Genomic DNA, 10,323 nt, shown 5'->3' with positions numbered 1-10,323 from the left:
AACACTTTTTTAAATATCAGTTATCGACTTTAGTTTGATTGAGCTTATATGACCATCCTTCTTAAAATACAAAAACTTGCTCATTAGAGAAAGGGAAAGGGTGGGATTGATCTTGGTCTGCAATATTTATATTTCGCAAAGATTTTTCAAGAACTGCTCTTGTTTTCTAGCTAGACCTAGTAAGACTGTAAATTCTAAATTTTGCAATCTCTATATAAAAAATCAATTGCTGTTCGTTAGTCTCGCTAAAACTCGGGAACGGCTGGATTGATTTGGCAAATTTTGGCCTTAAATTGTTTGTGGAAGTCCAGGGGAGGTTTAAAAGGTGAGAAAAAAAATGTTTAAGGCGGTCCAAGAAGTTTGCCGGGCCAGCTTGTATCTCAATAAAAAGAGTGTTTTCATACGTTATTTTCGGACATGGTGGAAGTGACCTTGACCTTCAAGGATCAACTCATAAAACCTCAACCATTTTGACGTATGTGAATTTTCAAGGATGGGTTGAGCTACTTCAATCAGCTGATTGTTGAAATTTAAATTTCGTAAATTCATTGTGTTAACCGTGCACTCTGTAAAAGGATATTTGCTTATAGAAGGACGGTAGGGTTGATCATTTCCTACACTGGGCATTTATAAAATCTTCAATATTCTGCGGAACGTTTAGGTATAATTTTCGAGAATAAAGTAATTTAGGATTGAACTTGTCCTAGACTTCTTGTAGGTCTCGTCTGTCTCAATAATGTTGGTCTATCAGTTTGCCCGTCGATCAGGAAATATTAATACATCGGGAGAGACTCAGGGTACCTAGTCAAGTGCTCACTCATTTTATGACACCAATGTCCCAAAACACGGCTGCTGACCACGATCGCGACAGGCTTGATCCTGCTCGTAGATAGCGTCGAGAAGACAACCGCATTGACGCTAGCTAGGGACTAGGGACTCTAGGAACCCAACTTAATGGCCTCAGGGAAGATGGTGACAATGATTACATACTGCCGTGCACAGTGAGGCTCGAAGGAAACGACGCTCGCCCAGGGTGCTAATAGTGCTAAAACTGGCACTGATTACAATAAAGGATTTAAGTATCATCAGTAGTGTGCGTACACTATTAAATATTAATCCCTTTTTTTTATTTGCAAAAATGCTGAAATTTTATCACGCTTTTATATTTTCTTCTTAGTCAAAATTAAATAAGTACAATATCAATTATGTTTTGTTATTTTATATCATTTTATTATATTATTTATTTGAAAACATTTTTTGTGTGGAACGAAACGGATTGTCAAAACTCTAAAATCAATAATTGAGAACGGACCTGTATCTTTCCACCAATCACTGATCTTAATTTTTTACGCAACGTCATGATTAAGCTTTGTGATTGGTCGTTAAAGTGAAGGTCGTCGTAGTGGCAAATAGACATTCAGACAGTTAACTATCTCAAAAATAAGTTCTGTAATAGAAATCAGTTGAAAATTGCACTTGCTGTTCTCGTGTTCTTTACGAATTTTCGTAAAACTAAATAAATAAAAGTAAGTATATCTATATAATTAACTTTTTCATGTTTTTGCTTATAATTTACTTGGCTTTAAAATAGTTAGTAGTCGATCACGATGAAAAAATGCCGTCAAATAGATGTTATGTAAGCTCGTTGTCAATAGACACCCATCCTTCATGAAAATTATTTTCCTCATTTGTGTAATTTTTATTGTGAAATAAGGCATTTTTATTCCCTTAATAACGAAATCGTATCTTATATATGGCATAATGGCGTGTAATTTTGTATTATTTGGGATATTATTCTAAATTCAATACTTTGATTTCGATGACTTATCAGCTTATCTGATAGGATAGAAATTAATCCCGATATAACCCAAAAATTATAGAAAAACTGTTAGGTTAACTCTGTATTCTATTTGAGGCGTTTAAAATTAAGTTACAACTATTACTCAGGAAAAGATTTAGGAATTGGTACTTAGCACTTAGAAAAATACAATCTGTGATGATTACGACAAAATATTTTAATTTTCTGTAATATTAATATGTATAAAACTTGTATAAATATAAATAATGAAATGATGATATACATATCATGTGGTTTAAGATGTCTTCAACTGCACTAGACAAAAATTATTATGATGATACATAGCAGTGTTTGTTAAACATTGCTGTAGTATAGAATAGAATGTCAACAAACCTCAAGAGGAGGCATTGTCATATAATCCATATCTTGCATCGGACAATGCCTACGATCCATTTTCAAATACTTTAACACATCTTTACTTTTTCTTCACAAAATGGTTTCAAAAACGAACCAACTCTTACTAACATTAGAACTTAAGAGGGGATATTTGCATGTGCCATGCATAAACATGGTAAATATCCCGTCTTAAGTTCTAAGGTAAGTGTTAGTAACCATATCAGTTAAAAAACTTATAGAACAAACTCTTGAACTCTTTGCTATAAACTTGTTAATTACAATAATACTATATTTATTTTGTAATAGTTTAGCTCTAGCCAATACAATAAAACTCTATTTCCATTAAAGATGGCAGACAAGGCAGTATCCACCGCTAGCAAGCCCATGATGAGGGGTCTCCTCAACGCTCAGATCAAGCGTAACCTGATCGTGTCTCTGGTCCTCGCTGGCATCTCCGCTGTAGCCGTCAAGCAGTTGGTCGGCAACGAGCGCAAGAGGAAGTACGCTGAATTCTACAGGTGAGAATAAAATGGATATTGAGAAAAATATTTATTTATTTATTTTGTAAATTATGTGCTGGAGATGGCGAGACAAATTCGATATCTATGACAAGGATTGGCAGTAAAAGCTTTAAACAGAGGACTGGAAGGAGGTTAGGGAAGCCTTTGCCCTGCAGTGGGATGATCATGGCTGAAATCTAAATCTAATTTACCTGCTGAAGAGAAGATTTTTGAATATCCATAAGGTTGGAGGATAAAATTGTGAGGAAACTTGTACCTTAATTTCTAATAACTTGTACCGTAATAGCCACATCGCCTTAACATGAGTGGTGATTAATACTCAAACCTTCTATGTGTGCAAAGATGCCCTTACTCAGTAGTGGGCACTTATAGGCTGTATATTTAAAAACCTTGCCCTGACAATAAATCACAACAAAAATAATTAAATTTTCTACAGTCAGACATTTTTAATGTGTGCTTGTTTACCAGATTATTCCATAAAAATCCATTTTTATATAGAAGCATGACCAATCTTTCTATTTATCTGATTATAGTTATAGGGAAAACATTAAAATATTATTTCTTACACATTCGAAGAGGATGTAATAGGAATGATGACAGGTTATGAAAATTAAAAATCTACTTAGTCCGTCAGTTAGGTAATTAATAAATATAAGACACTATTGTTTTTATTTTGTCATATAAGATAACAATACTTAGATAAACCGAATCCAAATTTAAAAGAGTGGGAGCAAATACGTCATTTCTTATGTATAAAATGTAACTAGACATCACGCGATATTTCAAATCAATGTATCTGCGAAACTATTTGTAATATATTAAACTTAATGTTTGTTTCTCTAATTCCAGGACATACGACGCTGAGAAGGAGTTTGAAGAGATGAGGAAGAAGGGTCTCTTCCAATCCTGCTAAATGTGAACAGTTATAGTGTAGTATTAATTTTATTTCGCTGTGAAAATGGTTTAACTATAAATAAAATTACTTAAAAACGTATATTAGTTTAATTTTAAATACATAATACCTTTTACCAAAGACTATACGGTTCGCACATTGGCTCGGTGACCTTAGTATGAGTTGTCTTTACGTTTAAAGTTGTAATCGAAAAGATAGCGTTCGGCGCTTTGATTGGCCGCTTAGATAAACCAACCAATCAGAGCGCCGAACGCGGTCTCGTTTCGATTATGTACTTAAAGCAAACTTATACTAAGGATACAGTAGCTGTGTGTAATGTGTTGTTGACGTTTCAAAAGTAGGATGAAAGATCCAGAGAGAGAGAAAGACTCCTGATAGATTACCGATCGTTTTGGGCTGCCATCCAATCGAATTAAGAGTGAGGGAATAGATTGCACTGTATTTGCACACACGTTTGTCCACTATAATATCTCCTGAGTAGTGGTGACAGGTGGAGGGGACGTCTGATGTGTTCTACGGCCCTTTGTGACGTCAGGAACAGCTAGTCTAGTTACAAAAGACAGACCGCCAATAAGTCACATCGGGACTTACCTAGTAGTATAATAGGTAGTATAATTAGTACCTAATAGTTGACAGGATATTAAAATCAGTCACTTACATGATGAAAAATATATCTATCTTAATATATCATGTAAGTAAACAATAGGTACTTAGATAAAACGGAGTGAAGTTTAGGAGTGGGAGGTCGTTACGTCACGTTACCCTATAAAATGTAGTAAATTGTGACGTCACACGATATTTCAAATCAATTCATCGTCGAAAGTATTTAATTTTGTAAGAAAAGAAAAAATACTAATGTTACGTCTAATGTTGTAATGTAATCTATCAGAAAACGTTTTTTAGTAAATTTTAGGCGTTAGGTAAAATAAAATAAATGCAACAATATTTTTCCAATAATTTAATCAGGACATCAAGTAATACGTAACTTTCCAGAATACATAAATAATTTAACAATTCAATCGATTACACCGTTGTCTTATCGATTATATTACATTAGTCACTTAGATTTTAATTCAAATTGATCGCTACTTTGACTAACATAGAATATCAGTAAGACAGGTACCAGCCTGTTTCCACTACAAAGTATTATATCATTGCTAAAATAAATATTCTTTTAAAATTAACTGGTCACACACCAATTGAGAAAATATTTTTTTGGATTGTCAACACTGTTCACGATTCGAAATTTGAAATATTTTATTGGTGTGCGCCCAGTTTGTGCGTCCCATTAATTTTCGCTCGAATCAACGCGAAAATATTTTAATCTCCAGCGAGCGAACTTTGGGCGCTAGTTTAAAATAGATACAATTGAAGATTCTGATTTTTAATACGACTGTAGACAGACATTGGCGCCATCATTTGAGTCACAAGACTCAACAATGATAAACATACCAAATGTTTCTTGGTGCCCGAAATGTTTAATCTGCTTGTCGATTAAAAATCAAAACATTCACATTTGTGCGACAGGTATCTAGGCAAGCTATACAAAACTGTACGCTTGTAGGGTTCCGTAAATACATCACGAAACTCATTGAGCAAACACAACAGCTTAAATATTTCAATCCTATTAAATAAACAAAGGTCCTATAAGGTAAACAGAAAGCTGTTCATGCACCAGGCATTTAGAAATTAATCTTATTTCTGCGGACGGACGAAACGGACGACAAATAAAAACAAAGAAAGATTTACGGAACCCTTAAAATTAAATAAAGGTTTGACCACACACGACTCTTACGGCCACAGATAATAATCAAATCTCAATGTGTCGCTAGTGTGTGAATGGCCTAACTTACACAGTTAAAAACATTAAATTGTTATTTTAAAATTAGATGTTAAATATGGCAGCGGAAGTTACATTAAATAAATCACATAGAAGACATTAAGATTCAGTTCAATCACTTTACTCAATTAACTTTAGATTTAGAATGAGATAAGTAGAAATTGTTTTGTTGTTTACCTTAAATTATGGGTTTCTACAAATTGATCAAAGAAGTAAATATTGTGATTAGTTTTTTATTACAATTCATTCAGAAAACTTGTTTATTTCCTTAAAATTTTCAAAGAAATATACATTTTATATTCAAGCATAATTTTATTACAAAACTGCGCCAAAAGGACAGAAAATAATTTAGATAATCAAGTGATTTCCAGTTAAGGTGTGGTTCTATGAACAGAAACAATGACTACTTATCTCACGCTCAGACGATTACGAACTAGGTATTATAATAGATTGCTTTGGTCGAATATAGTTTTTACAGCCACGGACAAAATAAACAGTTCAAAAATTAAACGCGCTTCAGTCCAGCCAAAACGTGTAACAAATTAAATTGTAACATAATGCTTGCATTTTTGGGTAAATATTCATTGGATTTGAAACAAGTTTGTTTTCTAAGCAATATTATGTTTGACGAAGAAAAACATTTGTTATTCACAAGAATTTACCCAAAATGCATGGGTCATAACAAATCTAGCGCTTTCATTACATCAATAAATTAAACCTTTTTATTAGGTATTCAACGATTCTTTCTGTACCCTTAGTACGAGTTTGCTTAACGCTTAAAGTAATCGAAACTAAAGCCCGTTCGGTGTAAGGTAAAGCAAACTCTTACTATGGGTGCTACCCGATAAGGGGTCCCAAGAAAGGGACGTTAGAAGAAATTACATACAACCGTATATTTTCTAACCAACCTGGTACTTGGGTTCAGGTCTCTACAATGATAACGACAGAAATCGGTGTCTAATTCGTCAACAATTTCATTAACACTTTTACAATGATGGTAATGAGGTATGAGAAATACAACTTTCTTACAAAGAGGCAAGGATAAAATTCAATTAAAAACAGGACAGAGCGATCGATTCCTGTCGTTGTCAATATAGAACCACCGGCCCTGGTATTCTTACATTCTTGGTATAAATAACTTATCAAATTATTTCCAAAACAATGAAAAAAAAGGTTTCAAATATCCATGTCATCTCGCGCGTTTTAAATAAAAACATTTTGTGCATTAGGTAACTATTGTGTGCATTCCTTATTATTAATCAAACATGAATGATTATCCTATATTTAATTTGCTATTTGCTTACAATATAAGAAGTATAAAATGGCAGTAGAAATAAAACGAGGGCATTTACAAGGATTTTAGTGGAAGTTGAAATATAAATAAATAAATAAAAACAAAATATTAGATAATTAGATAATAAGGTTATAAAATGCTAAGGGTGATAACTAAGCTAAAGATTTAATTGAGTTACGTACATATGTTTAATGGAATCAGACCTTAAGGAGTGACAGTTGAGGAAGAATAAAAATGGTGACGTTTGGCGGCAAATTTTATTTTGTAAATTGTGCAGTTGCAGCTTTGGCTCCGAACAAGGAAATACTGTATGTAATCACATTACGTAATATCTACTCCATATTTCACTGAATGAAGTAGATGATAAATAATATTTAATAATTTTAATTTCCATTGTTTTTTTTGATTGTGAATTCGTTACAAGTTCGAAGCCTAAATTTTCTTCCTCTTTTCTTGTTTGGAGGTTCGAAGAATGTGTGAATTTATGGTAGGTAACGCATTATAGCCATTCAAAACTAAATAACTGAAGCAAGATCGGGATTTTGAAACGATGTACAACTGATCTTGCTTCAGTATAAAACTTGAGTTGTTTTAGCTTTGAATAGGCATAACACATTGTGCTGGCTGGAGTGCAACATAGATAACGACAAAATTCGGTCGCTAAATCGAGAATTTATATACTTAAATTAGATTTTCAACCTTAAACCTTTACAGTAAAGTTGAAATTGTATTAACAACGTAACGACCGATTTCTATCGTAATCTTTGTCGAGACTACCAGCGCGATTTTCATATGAAAACATTTCATGATAGATTTATTATTAAAATGATCACCGTCTCTTAGGAATAATTGGCCATTTCCAAGAAGATAAAAATATCGAATAAAAGCTACAAAATATTACGCAATAGTAAGAAAAAGGTTCAAAAAACGAAATATACGTAGACTTATACATAAATCTTAACCTATTTTTCACAAAATTACATCTAAACATCAACATTACAGATAAAGAATTCACTAAATACAATATAATTATTTAATTTTAATAATGTAATTATTAATAAGCGTAATAGATCAAACATTAATGTTTTTTTTATTAATTTCTTTTTTTTCTTTCCATCTCTGCGGTCCTAAGCCACTGTGATTGGTTGTTATTTTTTTTTAATTATGGCTCAAAAATATTTTGTTTATTTTTCCCAATAATAACATGTTGATTGATATATTTTCCTATGTTTACGTATTTTTAATTTTAATAATATCAAATTCATTATGATGTTCAACGTAAAATTGGTTAGTTATGATTTTGATTCAGATTTGATATTAGTCATTTTTAATTATGTCGAAAGCACAGCACACTCAAATATTTGTTCATTTAATCTGAGTAATATCACTGCACCTACTCCTGTAACCTTAGAACGAGTTTGCTTTACGTTGAACGAAAACGAAATGAGTGCGTGTACGGCGCTCTGATTGGTTGGTTTATTCGCGCCAGCCAATCAGACGGCTAATAAGGTACTGGACAGGTCTAATATTATTTTGCGGGAGTATCGACACTTAGGTACCATGAATATTAGTAGTAAAATTGTTAATTTTACGTTGAACATCACACAACAAAAATATAAAAAAAAAAAACGCAGTGGCTTTCACAATCATTAACATACCAAACCTTTACCTTACCGAGCGACCTGCTATGAGTTTTCCAGTCCTTTTACATCGAAAGTCCGCCCCTCTAGGTTTTGGTCGCCATACTCTCTATCGTCAAACTCTGCCTCCTTACCATTCTGCACAGATTCTACTGTGGGACCGTACAGCTTGACGCATAGGACCTCTTTATAGTTTTCTAACGCTAGCGCCAAGACCGAACCGCCGAGTAACACCTCGCATGATGTTATTCGCTCTGGTGGTGTGTATACTGCTATCAGTTTGCCTGTGGAAATAAAATAGCAATTATTAATTATAATATAATTGGTTATTAGTCCGTTCATCCCCTATTACATGGGACTAATAACACAAATGGTGAAAAGTGTGTGTACATTGTATAGCGGCATTACGTGCCGTAATGTGCGTCTCTGCCTACCCCTTCAGGGATAAAAGGCGTCACGTTGCATTATATTAGTCCGTGTAATATTTATCGTGTAACTTTGTGTGATCGATTTGGTGTTTATAAGTGGCTTCGTTTTTTCTCAAGTGGCGCCACTGTAGATTTTGGCATAGTGGTTTTGTGTAAAATATAAACACATGACAAAAATGATGAAATCATAAGATACCGCTTTTTTTTTGAGGGGGGGAAAATCATCCAATGACTTCTCCCGCCTTGGGCGAGGCGAGAGGGAGTGTCAGACTCTTACTAAGTACCACCCCGTTCCTTCTCCTGCTTTTCGAGCCGGAGCCCCGGTAAACCCGCTAGGTAGTCCGCAGCTCCGGATATAAGATACCGCTAACGCTCAATATTAAAATAACGTCTTTATAGAAGCTGTTAACTTTTTAAATTTAAACTTTTTTTTACCTCTCAACTTTCAAACCCATAACCCTAATGCCTATAGGTCTTCCTATTCTTCTATACCCTGTGCGCTATATTAAGGTGCGGCTGACAGATGCCAGTATGACGTTGACGTCTCTCTTTAGGGATGGACATTAGAAAAATCTTTTTTTATCGCTATCGATACTCGCAGCATACATTTAATTCTCTTGAATTTTTTTATTAAATGTGTGTGTTATTTAGTTTTGCAGTCTACTACGTGTATATACTTGTCAAAATAAATATTTTATGTCCGAGCCCTGAGGTGTTTCAGAGTTTCAGTTTTAAAGAACCGTGAAGAAAACAAGCGTATATTAGTTTGTATATGTTAGATTAAGTACCATCACGCATTATCAATGGCGCCGGAAATGTCTAGAAAAATGCCTACTACATATTTCTGCTCAGATAATGTCACTGTGGTTTGGGCAGAGAGAGCCGCGTCTACAGTGGATTTACCCACATAATTAAAGGTTTTTAAAGAATGATAATTAAACGACGCGACATCGACTACCTATCCATCGTAGCCGTACATCCCATCACTAAACTCGACTATGGCTTTACGTTATACGCATAACACTTTACTTTATTTTTCATTTCATTAGATTTTAATTGAATACTAGAACATTCCGGTTGGTTTTAATTTAATTAACTACGCATCCGAATGATTTAACATAATACGAATGTGATACAGCTAAAATATTAAAGCATAATTTTTAAATCGCAGCAACTTTCAAGAGTGATACGAAACGTTACTGAATTTGTCAGCCGCACCTTGTTAGAGCGCATTAGGTATAATATCTTATTTATTGAATTATTAATAATACGAACCGGTGTGCAGATCCCACAGCCTGACGGAGAGATCCTTGCACGTATCGTCCGTGGACATGAGCACTCCGCCCGACTTCGCGAGACGCAACATAGATGGCGCCGCCACGTGACCGCGCAGTGTCAGCCGGCAGTTGCCTGGTGGAAAGAATAAAACAAAGATTGATGAATAAATTATAATAAATGTTCTTTTTGTTCGTGTAATAAGCACAGGGTGGATA

General features: G+C 34.0%; 2 protein-coding genes across 5 annotated transcripts in view; one reads left to right on the top strand and one right to left on the bottom strand.

Annotated features, from left to right (window-relative positions):
- The first annotated feature begins 1,358 nt into the window (after positions 1-1,358).
- LOC118277136 (cytochrome c oxidase subunit 6C) lies at positions 1,359-3,706 on the top strand. Its single transcript, XM_035595839.2, has 3 exons — positions 1,359-1,526; positions 2,543-2,712; positions 3,565-3,706. Exons 2-3 carry the CDS (start codon positions 2,543-2,545, stop codon positions 3,626-3,628), a joined length of 234 nt encoding a protein of 77 aa, XP_035451732.1. The 5' UTR covers positions 1,359-1,526; the 3' UTR covers positions 3,629-3,706.
- An 865-nt stretch (positions 3,707-4,571) lies between these two features.
- LOC118277102 (uncharacterized) overlaps positions 4,572-10,323 on the bottom strand; it is a 67,233-nt gene continuing 61,481 nt past the window's right edge. For all 4 annotated transcript variants that reach the window (XM_050696242.1, XM_050696243.1, XM_050696244.1 and 1 more), the window contains 2 exons: positions 10,106-10,240; positions 4,572-8,686 (listed from right to left, as the gene is read on the bottom strand). In XM_050696242.1, the coding sequence (XP_050552199.1) occupies positions 8,448-8,686; positions 10,106-10,240 (374 nt within the window). In that variant the 3' untranslated portion in view covers positions 4,572-8,447. The remainder of the gene's footprint in view (positions 8,687-10,105; positions 10,241-10,323) is intronic.

This window comes from Spodoptera frugiperda, chromosome 10, assembly GCF_023101765.2.
Source record: "Spodoptera frugiperda isolate SF20-4 chromosome 10, AGI-APGP_CSIRO_Sfru_2.0, whole genome shotgun sequence".
NCBI lineage: Eukaryota > Metazoa > Arthropoda > Insecta > Lepidoptera > Noctuidae > Spodoptera > Spodoptera frugiperda.
This window is presented reverse-complemented; position numbering and strand designations above follow the sequence as displayed.